General features: G+C 44.8%; 1 protein-coding gene across 3 annotated transcripts in view; it reads right to left on the bottom strand.

Moving 5' to 3' along the window:
* AspRS-m (aspartyl-tRNA synthetase, mitochondrial) overlaps positions 1-17996 on the bottom strand; it is a 160882-nt gene that overhangs the window by 141934 nt on the left and 952 nt on the right. For all 3 annotated transcript variants that reach the window (XM_055064941.2, XM_055064940.2, XM_050168388.3), the window contains one exon: positions 10767-10975. In XM_055064941.2, the coding sequence (XP_054920916.2) occupies positions 10767-10975 (209 nt within the window). The remainder of the gene's footprint in view (positions 1-10766; positions 10976-17996) is intronic.

Here is a 17996-nt window from a genome sequence, read left to right on the forward strand (position 1 = left end):
TCCTGCGAACGTCCTTGAAGTTTATGCAGAAGACATTGCCGCTTCGTCTTACCCTTAAAAAAGTCGCGACGACTTATTCAGCCATTTCATTACGTACAGCAAGCGCTGCGCCGATTGAACCCTTAGGGAAGTGTACCGTGCGTGTTGTTATAAGCGGCGCTTTATACCATATTGAGTTTGTTGTTCTGCCTCGCTGCTCCCATGCCATGATTTTAGGATGGGACTTTCTGTCCTCTCATCATGCCGTTAATGATTGTGCCCGTGCTGAACTCGAGCTGTCGCCATTCGGCACCAACGTTTTTGAAGATACTGATGACACTTCCGGTCGTGTATTCGTCAGCGCCGACACCGAGATTCCTCCATACTCTGCCGCACTTGTACCCGTCTCCTGCGTTGGGTTGTCCGACTCCACAGTTCTTTTCACGCCGTCCAAGCTTGTTGCTCGCCGCCATCCTTTCTTGCTTCCTTTTGCCATTCTTGCCATTCGACAAGGTTCGAGCGCACTTTATGTATCGCACCTGTTTCCTTGCCCTGCTAGCCTGCTCCACAATGAGTGTCTTGGTTATGCCGACAAAATCAAACCAACCTTCCTTTACGATGTGCCTGACGACCCGGCTTCTCCTCCGGTTGACGCTCTGGCCCTTCAAGTTTCTCCTCCCACGCCGCCGTGTGACCCAACATTTTACCAGTGTATTGATCCCAACCTCACTCGAGCGCAGCACGCCCAGATCGTCCATCTTCTAGACCGCTTTCGCACGTCATTCGACCTACAACAATCTCGCTTAGGCCGTACTTCCACTGTTGTCCATCACATCGACACTGGCAACCATGCGCCTTTACGCCACAGGCCGTATCGTGTATCCGCCACGGAGCGTAGCGTGATCGCTGAGCAAGTTGCAGACATGCTCCAACGCGGTGTCATACAACATTCGCACAGTCCCTGGGCTTCTCCTGTAGTGCTGGTAAAAAAGAAAGATGGCACAATTCACTTTTGCGTGGACTACCGGCGACTTAATAAGATCACACGCAAGGACGTTTATCCGCTACCCCGTATTGACGACGCGCTAGACTGCCTCCAAGGCGCTGAATTCTACTCATCCTTAGACTTACAATCCGGGTAGTACTGGCAAGTGCCAGTGGCTGAGTCAGACCGTCCGAAAACGGCCTTCATCACACCTGACGGTTTATTTGAATTCACCGTGATGCCATTTGGCCTGTGTAATGCGCCTGCCACATTTGAAAGAATGATGGACAACATCTTGCGCGGCCTCAAATGGCAGATATGTCTGTGTTATCTGGACGACATCGTTATCTTTTCACCGGACTTTCCCTCCCACTTACTTCGACTTGAACGCGTCCTAAAGTGCATCGCCGATGCTGGCCTCCAGCTTAACTTGAAGAAGTGTCACTTCGCTGCCCGGCAGCTGGTCATCCTCGGCCATGTCGTGTCAAAAGAAGGTGTACTCCCTGATCCGGCGAAACTACAAGCTGTTGCCCAGTTTCCCCGACCAACGACTTTGAAAGAACTGCGCAGCTTCATTGGATTAGCGTCATACTTTCGCCGTTTCATCCGCAATTTTGCCACTATAATAGCACCTTTAACGCACCTTCTTCATGGTGGCCACAACCTTTCAACCTGGTCACCGGATTGCGATGCCGCCTTCACAAAGCTGCGTCATCTCTTGACGTCACCACCAATCCTGTGCCATTTCGACCCAAGTGCTCCAACTGAAATACACACGGATGCCAGTGGCGTTGGCCTTGGGGCCGTTCTCGCTCAGAGAAAGGCTGGCTTCGATGAGTACGTCGTTGCCTTCGCCAGTCGTGCACTCACTAAACCTGAATCGAACCATTCTGTCACAGAAAAGGAATGCCTGGCTATAATTTGGGCCATAACCAAATTCCGTCCGTATCTTTATGGCCGCCCGTTTGACGTCATAACTGATCACCATTCGCTGTGCTGGCTGTCGTCCTTAAAAGAACCGTCCGGTCGTCTTGCTCGATGCGCCCTTCGACTGCAGGAGTACGACATTCGCGTGCTGTATCGTTCTGGCCGAAAACATTCGGATGCGGATGCCTTGTCTCGTTCACCAGTAACAGACGAGGCTAGCTTCCCGAACGCCTCATTGTCCGAGTCTTCCCTTGCTGCCACGGACATTCTTCTGGAGCAGAAGAAAGACCCATGGATTGTGTCCATGCTGCGTTTTTTGTCCAGCCCATCGACACCCACTAACAATCGTGCATTACGTCGCCAAGCACATCACTTCTCCATTCACGACGGGCTCTTGTACCGTCGCAACTACCTCCCGGACGGCCGCAAATGGTTGCTTGTCATCCCGCGACACCTGCGTTCGGATATTTGCGCAGCATTCCACGACGATCCCCAGTGCGCGCATGCAGGGGTACTGAAGACATACGCGCGTCTACGCCTTCGTTACTACTGGCGGGGGATGTATCGATTCATCCATCATTATGTCCGCTCCTGTCTGGTTTGCCAACGCCGTAAAGATCCCCCTCGTCATTCAACCGCCCCATTGCAGCCTTTGCCTTGCCCAGCACGTGCTTTCGATCGAGTAGGCATCGACATTTATGGACCTCTGCCAACCACATCAGACGGCAATCGCTGGGTAATCGTGGCCATCGACCAACTTACGCGATATGCGGAAACTTCCCCTTTGTCCAGCGCTTCTGCACGTGACGTCGCCTGGTTTCTCCTGCGCCACATTATCCTTCGCCACGGAGCTCACAGGGAATTACTCAGTGACAGAGGCCGCGTCTTCCTCTCCGACGTCATCGAGGCTCTCCTCAAAGAATGCCGCATCATTCATCGCACCACTACTGCGTATCATCCGCAGACTAATGGCATGACCGAGCGCTTTAATAGCACTCTTGGTGATATGCTGGCCATGTACGTTGCATCCGACCAAACCAAATGGGACCATGTTCTACCTTTTCTGACCTACGCTTACAACACCGCCACGCAGACTACCACGGGATTTTCGCCCTTCTTTCTCCTGTACGGACGCGAACCTTTTTCGACAATGGATACTATCCTTCCGTACCGCCCTGACTCCACGGAAACAACTACCCTATCCGAAGCTGCTGGCTGCACACGCAGAAGAGTGTCGCAAGCTTTCCCATATATTTACGCCAGAAGACCAGCAACGCCAGAAGCACCATCGAGAAAGTTCGAATGCTCCTGTATCCTATGCTCCTGGCTCGCTAGTGTAGCTTTGGGTTCCAGCCTCTACCACCGGACTGTCACCGAAACTCGCGTCGAAGTACCAAGGCCCATACCGCGTGATCAACCAAACGTCTCCAGTCAACTATATTGTGGAACCCCTCGAGCTACCTTTGGATCATCGCCGTCGTGGACGCGAAATTGTGCATGCCCAGCGTCTCAAGCCCTACTATGATCCGCCTGTGCTGTCCTACCCGTAGGTCGCCGGGACTAAAGTCCCTTGATGATTTGAAAGTAGCGACACTCTTTGAACTCTGCCGCCGCCGCGCGACCTCCTCGCCTCCTCCTCGCCCCTTGCGCGTTCCCCCGTTTTGCCCCCGTTTTTGTGCACGACGATTGGTCTCCCTGCCGTTGCCCTTGGAAACGCGCGGATCTTGAGTTTTGCTTGTGTTTTTCTTTTTCGTTCGCGCCATTTTCCTCCTCAGCACGGCTGGCTCGGCCCTTTAGCTCGGCGCAGCGAACGTTGTACGCTGTGTTTCCTGCTCTATGTGCTAGCGCTATGCCGGCCTGTTGCGCATATAACAGCAGCAAGAAGCCTGAAGATGGTTGTGCCGTTTTTGTGATACCACAAGGAAAGCGTGACGGCTTGCGCAGGAAGCAGTGGCTGCATGACATTGGCCGAGAGAACTTTGTTCCGACAAAGAACAACGTTGTTTGCGAGCTGAGGCATCTTTCTTATAGCTCGTAGCAAAGCATCCCATAATGCTGCATTTTTTTTTTCATTCTTCCGGCCTGCTAACCAGCGTTTTTGTTGCGGTTGTCCTCAGTATGCTTAATATTCTGGGGCGGCTCCATCACCTCGCACGTCGCTAACTGTTGTTATTCAATCGGAAGTGCAGCATTATAGATTCTGCTTTGCGCCCTGAAAAAATCAGTGGCAAGTATACCCGTGGTATTGCGGGTGATAAGCGTAAGCCAGTCAACATTGAGTTTCTTTTTTCAAGTTTTAAGGCAAAAGCCTTTAGATCTCTGTTTCAAGGTCGCGTTGTAAACTGGAAGTATCACGTGACCCAAGGAGGCCGGAGGTGACCCAAAGCATGTCCACCCCTGTATAAGAGAATGATTACCCAAGTTAATTAATGAATCATTAGTGATTGACCTAAGGTGGATTAGGGATGATTAAGGTTGATTAGAGTGTATTAAGGAAGATTAAGGTGGATTATAGTGCATTAAGGAGGATAATATGCATGAATAAAGATTAAGGTAGGTGGAGGGAAATTAAGGCGGAATATGGTGGATTAAGGTGAAGGGTTGATGAAAGGGTATTAAGACCGATTAGGGTGCATGAACAAGGATTAGGAGGATTAAGGTGGACAAAGTATTAAGACCGATTAGGGTGCATGAACAACGATTAGGCGGGATTAGGGTGGATAAAAAGAGATTAAGGTCGATTAATGTGAATTAGGGTTGGTAAAGGAGAATTAAGGCCGATTAGGTTGGATTAAGGTGGATTAGGGTGTATTAAGGTAGATTGGGACTATTAGGCAGGATTAAGTTGTATTAAGGTGCATGAATAAGGACTAAGGTGGGGAAAGGTGGATTAAGGCGGATTATTATAGATTCGGGTTGATAAAGAGGATTAAGACCGTATAGGGTAGGATAAGGTGCACTGGGGGCGATGTGGGTTGATTAGATTGTATTAAGGTGGAGTGGGAGAATTAAGCTGGATTAAGGTGGATGAATGAGCATTAAGGTGGATTAGGGGAGACTAAGGGGAATTAGGGTTCATTGAGTATTAAGACCGATTAGTCTACCATAATCCTCCTAATGAACATTAATCCACATTCACCGACCTTAATACTCCTTCATTCAGTTTAATCCACCATAATCCACAAAAGCCCTTCTTAAAGCACCCTAATCCACCTTCATCGACCTTAATCTACTCTAACCCTCCTTAAGGCACTTTAATCCTCCTTAATCAACCGTAATGCTTCCTCATTCACTTTAATCCACCCTAATCAACTATAATCGTTCTTAATTCACCTTAATCCACCCGAATCCACATTCATCTACCTTAGTCCACCCTAATCCTTATTAATCCCCCCTAATCCTCCTTCATTCACTTTAATTCTCCCTAGCCCACCATAATCCTCTTTAATGCACTTAATCCACCCTTATTCTTCTTCGTGCACTTTAATCCGCCCTAATCCACTATAATCGTCCTTAATGCACCTCAACGCACCTTCATCCACCTTTATCCAACCTCCCTTATGACCTTAATCCACCTTCATCACCCTAATGCACCTTTATCGACTTTAATCCACCTTAATCCTACTTAATACACCCGAATTCATCTTAATCCAATCACTAATCAATCATTACTTTGCTAATCATTAGTCACCTCTTATACGCGGCTGCATATGCTTTGGTTCGCTTCCCGCCTTCCTTTGGTCACGCGATGTTTTATGTAGCTCACAACGGGACCTTGAAACAGAGGTCTAAGGCTTTCGTTTAATAAGCCACACACAAAGGGATGTGTCACAATGAATACTAGATCAGACGCACGAAGTAAAGCGTCTGATCGTGTGGCAGAAAAATTGTCTGGAGTATAGAACTCGCCTCAAAACTCCCTTTAAACCATTATACCCAGCTCATACGGCTTTAAGAAAAAACCAACCTCCTCATAAACGTTGCCTCCAGCATTATCGATGCTGTTATTAGCATTTCTCAAAATTTTCAGCCCCACTGGGGCGCGCAACTGGCCCAAAATAACAGACCTCCATAGAATCCTGCGGTCCGTCCGCGGGAGCCCAGGAGGAATAGCGTGCCGTGCGCAGCCAGCAGGCGAGGAGAATCAAGGAGGAAAGCGCCGTGAGGAGGAGAGTGTCGCTACTTTCAAATTATCAAGGGGCTTTAGCCGGGACGGCTTCCTTTTCCGCGGGGGAGATAACTGTACTGTAAAATAGGGAGCAGTGGGGCTGTGGCTAAGAGAGAGACGACGACGAGAGAGAACAACCTTGTTTCGGTGCTCGGTCGGCTACACTACCTCTCGCTGCTCCAACGTTCTAGTCGCGAACGCTTACTGCTCAAAGTGCTTCGCGACAATATACATACATAGATATATATATATATATATATATATATACATATATATATATACATATATATATATAGTTGCAGGCCCTCAAGCCACATTTCAGCTGTAGCCAATAGCCAAACACTGTATTTGTGCATTATTTGTAGACAGGGTATTTGAACGTTGCCATTTAACAGTGCAATGTACGGTACATACTATCTATGTTCCTACGATATTGTTACGTGTAGAAAGACACAGACAAAAGAGACTATTTACACTGTATTTACAGTGGAGCCAGACCACCAGGCAGACAGTCACTCACGCCAAGAGGCCAGACACTTCGTCTTTCTTGCGGCGGTAATAATATGCTTATCAGAAAGACTTGCCATAATTGACACGTCCCATGGGAGCATGCAAATACGTATACATGAGATGCCACCCCATCCAGTAGTAGACTACTGTTCATTCGACCCAAATGGAACTGACGAAATTAAGCAAGGCGGTGCGATGCTACATTTGTCATCATCGCCCTTTACTGCCATCAGTCCATTTTACACAACGGTTGTTTGGGTAAAATACGAAAGTGCGGCCACAAACTGAGCCAAGGCAGAGACAACAGCACCCAAAGGCATCAGAGACATCAGATAGATCTTGCTGCTTGCGGAAATTTTGCTTCTCACCCGAAAGTCCATGTGATTGTGTAACAATGTGGCAGCAATCAATCGCCTGCTTCAATCTGAATTCGCTCTTGCTCTCCGCCATGACAGCAAGTAATACAGTAGAACCTCGTTCATACGTTTTGGATAAAAACTCGAGGAAAAATGTACTGAGCAGGACGAAGTGCGATCTAAAGTCTCTGATAAATTTGTCAGACTCAACTGTAGTTGACATCTGCATAATGCAAACCATTGCACAAATCGCTGCAGCACGAGACACCGACGCGCACCGAGCTGGTGGGGCTTGAGCGGCACAGGATGCACTCTGTAGTTTTTGCGGCTTCAGCAAACTTACATTTGCGCCCCTCGATATTGTGAGCATTGATTCAACCATAAAATTTATCATATATGCGGACGACAGCAGCATATTAATTTTGGGTCCTAATGCAGACGACCTAATTATCAAATGTAATCAAAAACGTGACAAATTACACCTCTGGTCCAATTTGAATTGCATCAGAATAAATCCAAAGAAGACGAAAGTAATAATATTTAGAGCTAAAAATAAGATAGTCAAAACATGCCATGCTGTCAGATGCCAAGACCAAGAAGTTCAAGTAGTGAATGAACACAAAATTCTCGGGGTTACGTTTTCTTCAAACTTAAGTTGGGATAAACACATAGAAGATGTTTGTAGAAAACTAGCCGCAGTGACGGGAATCTTATCTCGTTGCCGACATCTTCCAACACAGGCTAAAATCCAACTTTATCATGCAATGTTTGCTTCATATATTAACTACTGTGGTCTAGTATGGGCTACAACGACTAAAAGAAACGTTGCAAAGATAGGTGTACTTCAAAAAAGGATCATGCGACATATTGCAAACCTTGATTACCAGTCTCCCACGTGAAGTGCTTTTATAAGCTACAATATAATTAGGGTGGAATATATGTATCCGTATCGCTTGCTCCGCTCCTTTTACTTTTCCACGGCAGCTTTCCAAGATTTTCTGATGAATCTAGCATCTCTAAGAAAAAGACATATGACACTATCTACACGTAACGATGATGTTTGGCTTCAACCGAAATTTCGAAATAATTATAAAGTTCAGTCATTACAGCATAATCTGCCATTTATTCTAAATGAGCATAAATGTGTGATCAGTTACGGCGTAAAAGGACTGAGAATGTATTTTGTATCCAAAGAATGAATGGCTATGTATGTTTGCCTTTTGTTTTGCAAGTACTGTTTCACATGAACATGTATGTATTCTATTTTTCTTTATATTCTGGTGTTTTAAACTTCTTTTGTTTGTATTGTGATATGTTCACAACTATAGATAAAGAAGTTATTACACACATTTTGAAATCATATGCTGTAGATTTATTAATTAATTGCTCTTATGCTACTGTATAATTCATTGTTCTTCGCATTTCTTGATGTCATGGACACTACCTGTTGCTGTACATCAATACTGCCTTGTAGAGGGAGTCATGGGCCTAGTCAAGCTGTCGAGACAGCTTTTAGCTCTTGACCCTTTCCAGGACCTATTTCTGGAAAAATAAAAATTGAATTGAACAAAAATTGAATTCAGCCTGGGTCAGGAGCTTCTTCAAGCAGAGAATTTCGGCAGGAAGTTTTGACGTGCCCATAAAGCACAAATCCCTGCAGCACAAGAGGACACGCTGGACGTGCTTGGAGCTAATAGGGCTTGAGTGTCCCGAGACGCACACTGTCGTTTTCCAATTGCATAACGATAAAGACGACGACAAGAAACCGTAACGAAATCGAGCTGGTGGGGCGACACTGGAATACAATGCCTACGATGCCACCAGAGCGAAACATGACACTCATTTCTCACCGCCTGCACAAGAAACAGTGGCACATTTGGGTTATTGACTATCAAAAGCATGCAGTACGCTTCTAATGGTGCTATGCCCCACACACTGTAAAACAGATAGGTGAAGATGTTTATTGCAACAGAGTTAGCGGTGCTATCTGTGAATGCGGTGTGCAACGATCCGGGAGGAGATCTGCAGGTAACGGAATAGGAAACTGAGTGTGCGCCGGTGCTTCCACACAAGATGGGCAGATGAGAAGTATTATGGGGAAGCTGCTACAGCCGGCAGCTACTATTTGCAATCATGTGTGCCTTGCACGTTTTTTTGTTTACATGGCATCTAGAACCCGGAAAATATATCATACAATCATAGTTTGTCTAAGTACTGAATGTAGGTTCCAAAAGATTGTGTTTTCCGAGAACGTATGAACTGGTAAAAAAGCATTGGGTCATTTTTATTTTTTGTTCTTGATCACAAATGCTAGGTGGCGGGTAATCGTACGTAATGGGATTATATCAACGAGCTTCTACTGTAAATGGTAAAATAAACTTCTCTTGGCCCGCCGTCGAACCTCCGGACCTCATTACAATAAAAGTTTTCACACACACAGACACACCCGTGTGGTTGCCCCACATTGCAATGTGACATAGTCCATGTGTCACATCGCTTGAATATCGCCTGCATGTGATTGCCTCCTCAGTATGAGCTTCGCGAGCCAACAGAACAAGTGCAGCATCACACCATACCAAAATCACCAAAGGTGAGCATGTGTGGTGGTGTGGTCGAGCGAAAACTAAACCTTTTGACCATCCACATCGTTGTCGAGGGTAATGTAAATGAATCCTTTTTTCTATGAATCTAATAGAAGTGGAGAAATTGCACTTTCTTCCATATGATAACGCAATTATCTTTTTATTACCAGGGGTTGAGTACTAGTGACACAATTATGATGAGGTATTACATCATTCACCTTGTATACTAGAATGTCCTGGTAGAGTCTCAAATTATGTCCTACATTTACCTACACTTCTCACTTACTAAAGCTCTGTTCTCAATAATATTGATGATATTTGCCTTTGTGTCCCTTTAATGGAAAGATATAGCAAAAGCACTGCACTACGAAGGTAATGTTGCTGCTGAAACTCTTACAACAGATAAGTGTCACCCCACTGCTCAAGGCAGCAAGTGCCATGCTGACTTTGCACAATGTTGGCACCAGTACTGCTGTTCCCATGCTGGAGTCGTGAACAGAAAGCAACAGGTTGGCGAGTAGAAATCATCCTTTCAAGGGCACAGGTCATGACTGCACAGATGCCAATTTTTCAAATTATTCCGTCGAAAAATACCATAACTTTCAGATGAGCCATTTGGCTTACATGACCACACTGCCCAGCAGAACAAAGTTTGATAAAATCTGTGGACATTTAGAAAGCCACAGAAGAAACGTGGTGCAAAATATAAATTTGCTACTGTGAAGTCCGCATGCTTGAACTATGCAAAACATGCACCAAGACATGGGCATGACAGTGCATGAATGGAGCTGTCTGTTATTCACTTTCAGGGATGCACTACTGCTTTCTGGGCTTTTTCAGTGACCAGCACCAGATACATCAACGCCTACCGGCGACAGCATTCTCAGAACAGTGCATAGGAATGCAGGCACCCATAGCCATTGATACGGTTAATATTAGTTGTGTGAAGTCTTGCAATGAGAAGAGTAGCCTGCAGTGAGTATAACTTGCTGCTACCATTGGTGAGTGAAGCAGACGAGGGCTCCTGAACAAGTATGAGCTTTGATTAGGCCTGACTGCCATTGGGTGCATGGTCAACAGCTGCCCCATGCGCCTACCAGGCAAGGCACACAAAGCACTGCTGTCGACTTATTGGGTGGTTCAACGATGTGTACAAGTGTATCTGATTGCACATTGTTGTATGCCAAGTTACACGTAAGTAGAACAGGTATGCTGCGCATTCCTGCACGCCATGAGTGAGTTACCAAGCTGCCTCTTACCCCTTCGTCTGGCAGTAAAACCTGGGTGATACCATAGGCATCCCTGAGGAGCAAGAACCGGTCCATGCGCTTGAAGGCCAGCCAACCACACAGCGTCACCTCCTGGCCGACGTGCTCTGGTCGCAGCTCACCACACGTGTGAGTCCGCCACGAGAATGTGTTCCTCAGGGAAGCAGAAGCAGCCGTCTGGACTTCTGTTATACTGCTTGCTGAGTGTAAAGACAAAGACAGTGTCCAGATCATTGAGCAAGAGCTGAGCGTTCACAGTTCGTCATGTGTATGAAAAAATGAGCAAATAAAAATTGAGCAACTTTTTTTTATTCTTGCACAAGGCTTTACAGACAATGTGGAAACACAAGATTTTAAATGATCTGCCACAATGATAGCAATAATAATCACTGTGCAATTATACAGATTTATAATTTCATTAAAGGAATGCTAAAAATGAAACAGATGCTATAGGACTGATACACTTGGCTGAAAAATGGTTACAAGTATAACAACTACAGGCCAAACATTCCAGCTCTGAATTTTGTGCCAAAATAGAATCACCCTAACATTGTGTGGTATCACAGATTTCAAGGCATTTTTTATTTTAGACATTTTGGCACCGAAAAGGTTCTCGCAACCTGTTAGGCTGAGCATATTATTATTTTAGAATGCAAGGTACACTTTCATTGGCAATAAACAATTAACCAAGCACGTGTAGCCACTATCAAAATCAATGACGTCACAGAAAGAGAGCGAGAGAAATTCAGGGTGGTGTCACCACCCACCTTTTGCTTTGGGCATCCTTTCTGGCTTACCAGGACCTCCTCAAAAGTGGCTATTATGCTGATAGATGTGTTATTTGCTAGTACAAATTAACCAAGTATTTCTCCTTAGGGCCCCTTTAAGCTGAGCTGTATTAAATTATGCTTCTGCATGATCGTGACAGTAGGTCTGCTTAGCCAGAATACATGCAAAAGTGAAATACGGATGGCATCCAGAAATTCCTCCACCAGTTCGCCATGGTTAGCTGTTTATTGACAAAGAAATCCTACATTGCATTCTAAAATAATGAAATGGTCAGCCTAGTAGGATGCGAGAACCTTTTCCACACCAAACGGGCTCAAATAGGAAATAATGTCTTGAAGTCCCTGACGTTGCGATACATACAAATACTGAAGTTGGTATTTAATTTTTCCAGTAGCAATTATCATTCTTTGGCTGAATAAATGAAAAATTCAGTTTTTAAAGGACACTTTCCCGATCTAAACCGACTGAGCATTGTGCTTCAGCTTTTTAACAGGTGTCTTCCACAGATTCATGTGTTTGGTGCACAATGATCTCACCTCCCCGCAGTTGGTAGTTTTTGAATATATCATGGCATTTCAAACAGCATGGCGCTTAGAATTATAAGAAAAGCTATGTGCCTACATGAAATGCACTTGTTTAAGACTGGCTAATCTTCCCAGTCTTTCGACACTATAACACAGCACTTCATACTTATGTTTCCATTTTTCCAATATCTAAAAAAAGTATTAAAAATAAAAGTGCCTCTTACACACTTTTCAACATGCAAGAAAATGTTTCCAATCAACAGCCAATGCTGCTGTAATCTGCGAGGCAAACATTATGCGTGCTGCGTGAAGCAGGGGACCTAAAATATAATGTAGTAGATCGCTTGCTCTATCCTGCTGCTTTCCAAAACCCTCCCATTTTTCTCACCTTAGGCAACATCAGTAATAACGTTACATGAAGCACAACAGCCCACAGAGACCTGCTACTGGGGAAATGTTCATAAGCATGACTTCATGAGCAAAAATTCTGCATGCACCCTTGCAGATCTAAGAAGTGGAGGTAAGTGGCTAACTCTTCCTGCCAAGCCTGTTATTGCTCCTTTGTGGTGCTCAGGCATTTTTGTCAGACACCTACCTTCAAAGTTTACAATTAACACACGATCGAAGGAATAAATGAAAGGAGCAATAGGCAGGGCATTCGTAATGGTGCTGTGCCAGCTGAGAGGAACCAATGTATCGACAGAGAAGTAATTAGTGCACTTCTTATACCTTTGTTCATTTGCTGTTGGAAATTTTTTCATGGATATGACCCTCGAAAGGCATTTGACTCCTTCCAACCCGTTGCTCAGGTTTGAAGAAAAGGTATTTCAGGGCCAGTTTATTCCTCGTCATCGCGCTACTCACCGTGGACTTTAGCCAATTATCCACTGAAAAATGCCTTTCTTTCAAGCTTTTCACAATTGTTGGAAACAGATGATTGTCTCACAGTGTGAGATCAGGCAAATGAAACAAGAACAGTTAGAAGTCGCAGGCACTGATTGCTAGCATGGCCCGGCCCACTGTCGACAGGCCACATCACCTAGAGGAAAATGATGCCAAGCGCATGCTTTTTTTAGGATGCTCCTCCACGATGCTGGCTTTCAACTTTTCCAAGAGGCTCACGTAGTATTTTGCATGCAGTGTCTGGCCTTTCTGGATGTAGTCAACTGTCAGAATTTCCTGAGCATCACTGCAAATAGAAGCCACAACCTTTCTTGCAGATTCTTGCACTCGAAACATTTATGGAGGTGTAGGGCTGACCTGTTTTCACAGTTTTGACTGTTGTGTAGTTTCTGGGTCAAAATCGTGCCCTTAAAAGAATCACTGCTTCACGGTTTCATAATGCCCAGCGAAGTCCTGCAGTCTTCATGTATATCATCATCATCAGCCTGGTAACGCCCACTACAGGGCAAAGGCCTCTCCCATACTTCTCCAACTACCCCGGTCACATACTAATTATGGCTATGTTGTCCCTGCAAACTTCTTAATCTCATCCACCCACCTAACTTTCTGCCGTCCCCTGCTACGCTTCCCTTCCCTTGGAATCCAGTCCGTAACCATTAATGACCATCGGTTATCTTCCCTCTTCATTACATGTCCTGCCCATGCCCATTTCTTTTTCTTGATTTCAACTAAGATGTCATTAACACGCATTTGTTTCCTCACCCAATCTGCTCTTTTCTTATCCCTTAACGTTACACCCATCATTCTTTCCATAGCTCGCTGCGTCGTCCTCAATTTAAGTAGAACCCTTTTCGTAAGCCTCCAGGTTTCTGCCCCGTACGTGAGTACTGGTAAGACACAGCTGTTATATACTTTTCTCTTGAGGGATAATGGCAACCTGCTGTTCATGATCTGATAATGCCTGCCAAACGCACCCCAGCCCATTCTTATTCTTCTGATTATTTCAGTCTCATGCTCCGGATCCACGGTCACTACCTGCCCTAAGTAGATGTATTCCCTTACCACTTCCAGTGCCTCGCTACCTATCGTAAACTGCTGTTCTCTTCCGAGACTGTTAAACATTACTTTAGTTTTCCGCAGAATAATTCTTAGACCCACCCTTCTGCTTTGCCTCTCCAGGTCAGTGAGCATGCATTGCAATTGGTCCCTTGAGTTACTAAGCAAGGCAATATCATCAGCGAATTGCAAGTTACTAAGGTATTCTCCATTAACTCTTATCCCCAATTCTTCCCAATCCAGGTCTCTGAATACCTCCTGTAAACACGCTGTGAATAGCATTGGAGAGATTGTATCTCCCTGCCCGATGCCTTTCTTTAATCGGATTTTGTTGCTTTCTTTATGGAGGACTATGGTGGCTGTGGAGCCGCTATAGATAGCTTTCAGTATTTTTACACACGGTTCGTCTACACCCCCATTCCGTAATGCCTCCATGACTGCTGAGGTTTCGACAGAATCAAACGCTTTCTCGTAATCAATGAAAGCTATATATAAGGGTTGGTTATATTCCGCACATTTCTCTATCACCTGATTGATAGTGTGAATATGGTCTATTGTTGAGTAGCCTTTACGGAATCCTGCCTGGTCCTTTGGTTGACAGAAGTCTAAGGTATTCCTGATTCTATTTGCGATTACCTTAGTAAATACTTTGTAGGCAATGGACAGTAAGCCAATGGGTCTATAATTTTTCAAGTTTTTGGAATCCCCTTTCTTATGGATTAGGATTACGTTAGCATTCTTCCAAGATTCCGGTACGCTCGAGGTCACGCGGCATTGCGTATACAGGGTGGCCAGTTTTTCTAGAACAATCTGCCCACCATCCTTCAACAAATCTGCTGTTGCCTGATCCTCCCCAGCTGCCTTCCCCCTTTGGATAGCTCCCCAGGCTTTCCTTACTTCTTCCAGCGTTATTTGTGGGATTTCAAATTCCTCTAGACTATTCTCTCTTGTGCCACTGGTACAGTATAAATCTCTATAGAACTCCTCAGCCACTTGAACTATCTCATCCATATTGGCAATGATTTGCAGGCTTTGTCTCTTACTGCATACATCTGATTCTTGCCTATTCCTAGTTTCTTCTTCACTGCTTTTAGGCTTCCTTCGTTCCTGGAGCATGTTCAATTCTATCCATATTATACTTCCTTATGTCAGTTGTCTTATGCTTGTTGATTAACTTGGAAAGTTCTGCCAGTTCTATTCTAGCTGTAGGGTTAGAGGCTTTCATACATTGGCGTTTCTTGATCAGATCTTTTGTCTCCTGCGATAGCTTACTGGTATCCTGTGTAACGGAGTTGCACACTCCTTAATGATGCCCATAAGACTGTCATTCATTGGTTCAACACTAAAGTCCTCTTCCCGAGTTAAAGCCGAATACCTGTTCTGTAGCTTGATCTGGAATTCCTCTATTTTCCCTCTTACCGCTAACTCATTTATCAGCTTCTTATGTACCAGTTTCTTCCGTTCCCTCCTCAAGTCTAGGCTAATTCGAGCTCTTACCATCCTATGGTCCCTGCAGCGCACCTTGCCGAGCACGTCCACATCTTGTATGATGCCAGGGTTAGCGCAGAGTATAAGGTCTATTTCTAGTCTCGCCATTCGGGCTCCTCCACGTCCACTTTCGGCTATCACGCTTGTGGAAGAAGGTATTCATTATCCGCATATTATTCTGTTCTGCAAACTCTACTAAAAGCTCTCCCCTGCTATTCCTAGAACCTATACCATATTACCCCACTGACTTGTCTCCAGCCTGCTTCTTGCCTACCCTGGCATTGAAGTCGCCCATCAGTATAGCGTATTTTGTTTTGACTTTACCCATCGCCAATTCCACGTCTTCATAGAAGCTTTCGACTTCCTGGTCATCATGACTGGATGTAGGGGCATAGACCTGTACGACTTTCAATTTGTACCTTTTATTAAGTTTCACAACAAGACCTGCCACCCTCTCGTTAATGCTATAGAATTCCTGTATGTTACCAGCTATATCCTTATTAATCAGGAATCCGACTCTTAGTTCTCGTCTCTCCCCTAAGGCCCGGTAGCACAGGACATGCCCGCTTTTTAGCACTGTATATGCTTCATTTGTCCTCCTAACATCACTGAGCCCTATTATATCCAATTTAATGCCCGCTAGTTCCTCTAATAGCACTGCTAGATTCGCCTCACTAGATAACGTTCTAGCGTTAAACGTTGCCAGGTTCATATTCCAATGGCGGCCTGTCCGGATCCAGGGAATCTTAGCACCCTCTGCTGCGTCACAGGTCTGACCACCGCCGTGGTCAGTTGCTTCACAGCTGCTGGAGACTGAGGGCTGGGGTTTGATTGTTGTATTCATATAGGAGGTTGTGGCCAATACTGCACCAGGGTGGCCAATCCTACTCTGGTGAGGGAGTCCGTTACCGTTTCTGGTCACCGGGATCAGGCCACACTCCAGGCCTGTTTATGTAATTTTATCAACACACGGATTTTTTTTTTTTATATCCGGTGGAAAATTGCGCGGCACCGGGAGTCGAACCACGGTCCTCTTGCACGCGAGGCGGATGCTCTACCTCTAAGCCGCCGCTGTATATCAAATGGCTGTTAAATGTGTCAACAGGTAGTAAATTAAAGCATGATTAGTGGCATGGTTATCATTGCTGGAGCTGCTCACTTTCACAAGCATTTACAGCTGATGTGATGCATTTCATGGACTGTTAGAACTACCTTGTTGACAAAAAAAATTTACAATTCTATGACGACTCCTCCATATTTAGAGCCAAAACTTTCCCTCCAACCCTTGTATTTATCAAAAGTTAAATTCCTGCAGAGTCAAAGTCTGGATGCAAAATAGTGTGTCATAATTCGTTTAGTCTTCACCTAACTTAGAAATGCAACCAGAAACAAGCAATATTGCAGAACATTGCTGTTTTCTTGAGCAACTTCTGGAAACAAAGGGATACAGAGGGGCAAGCAAATTTATGTGTCTGCCAACTGCACACTCTGAACCTAAAAATGCGAAATTTTCTTGCATGCAAAACACGACGAGAAACACTTTGCACAAACGCACAAGAGCGCAACAAAAAGCTGTTAAGTGGTGCTAGTCACGCTTGTGCATGAATCATGCATAAAGTATTTCAAGTTAAAAAACTGCACATTTTTAGTTAAACAATCTATAAGCAACTGCTCCTATTACAACATTATCTGCTAATGGACACAAACTTGTGGAAAAATGGTGCTTCGCACAAATTTTTGTCAACAGTGGGCACCACACTGAATGCTTTCTGTCAGCTTGCAAGAGAAGGTGTGAATGGGGATATTTGAGAGCAAATCGTATAGTGCCAGAAGCAAATCAAATCAAATACGTTTTGAATAATACAAAGCCATTTTTACAACTAATTTAAAATGATGTTCACATCCAAGTATTGATTAAGTTAGCAAATTTCTGTTATTACGCTATGTTAAGAGGCATTGTTTATTAAAAGCACAAATTGAGCATTATGAGGTTTCTTTGCATGCACAGGACTCTTCAAAGAGTGTGAATGATTGCTGTGTAGCCTGTAAACTAAGACTGCTAAGCAACACAGCCCACTCTGATGACATGTTCTCATGCCTCAGGTCGATATTGTGCCAGCAGGGGTGAAAATTTACCGTACTTTAGCTCCAATTTGATGTCTAATTGAGTGCAATCAAAATTTTGAAATATTCGAAAAGTATTCTAAAAATATTCATTTACAAATATTGACTATTCGATTCAAAGACCGAATCGAATAGGACACAGTTCGATTCGTTATTTGAAAGTTTCGGTCAGAACGTTTTTGAGTTACGCTCTTAGCCACAATACCGAGTTCTTTTGCATGAAACTAACGTTAATCGTGCAGCAGCCTGCTTGCAATAGCACCTTAGGCAAGCTCGCCGCTGACTACCAATGATTTTGCTGCGTCATGAAAAAGCTGTGCTTGGCTGCTAAATAAGT

The sequence above is a fragment of the Dermacentor andersoni genome, chromosome 1 (assembly GCF_023375885.2).
Source record: "Dermacentor andersoni chromosome 1, qqDerAnde1_hic_scaffold, whole genome shotgun sequence".
Lineage (NCBI taxonomy): Eukaryota > Metazoa > Arthropoda > Arachnida > Ixodida > Ixodidae > Dermacentor > Dermacentor andersoni.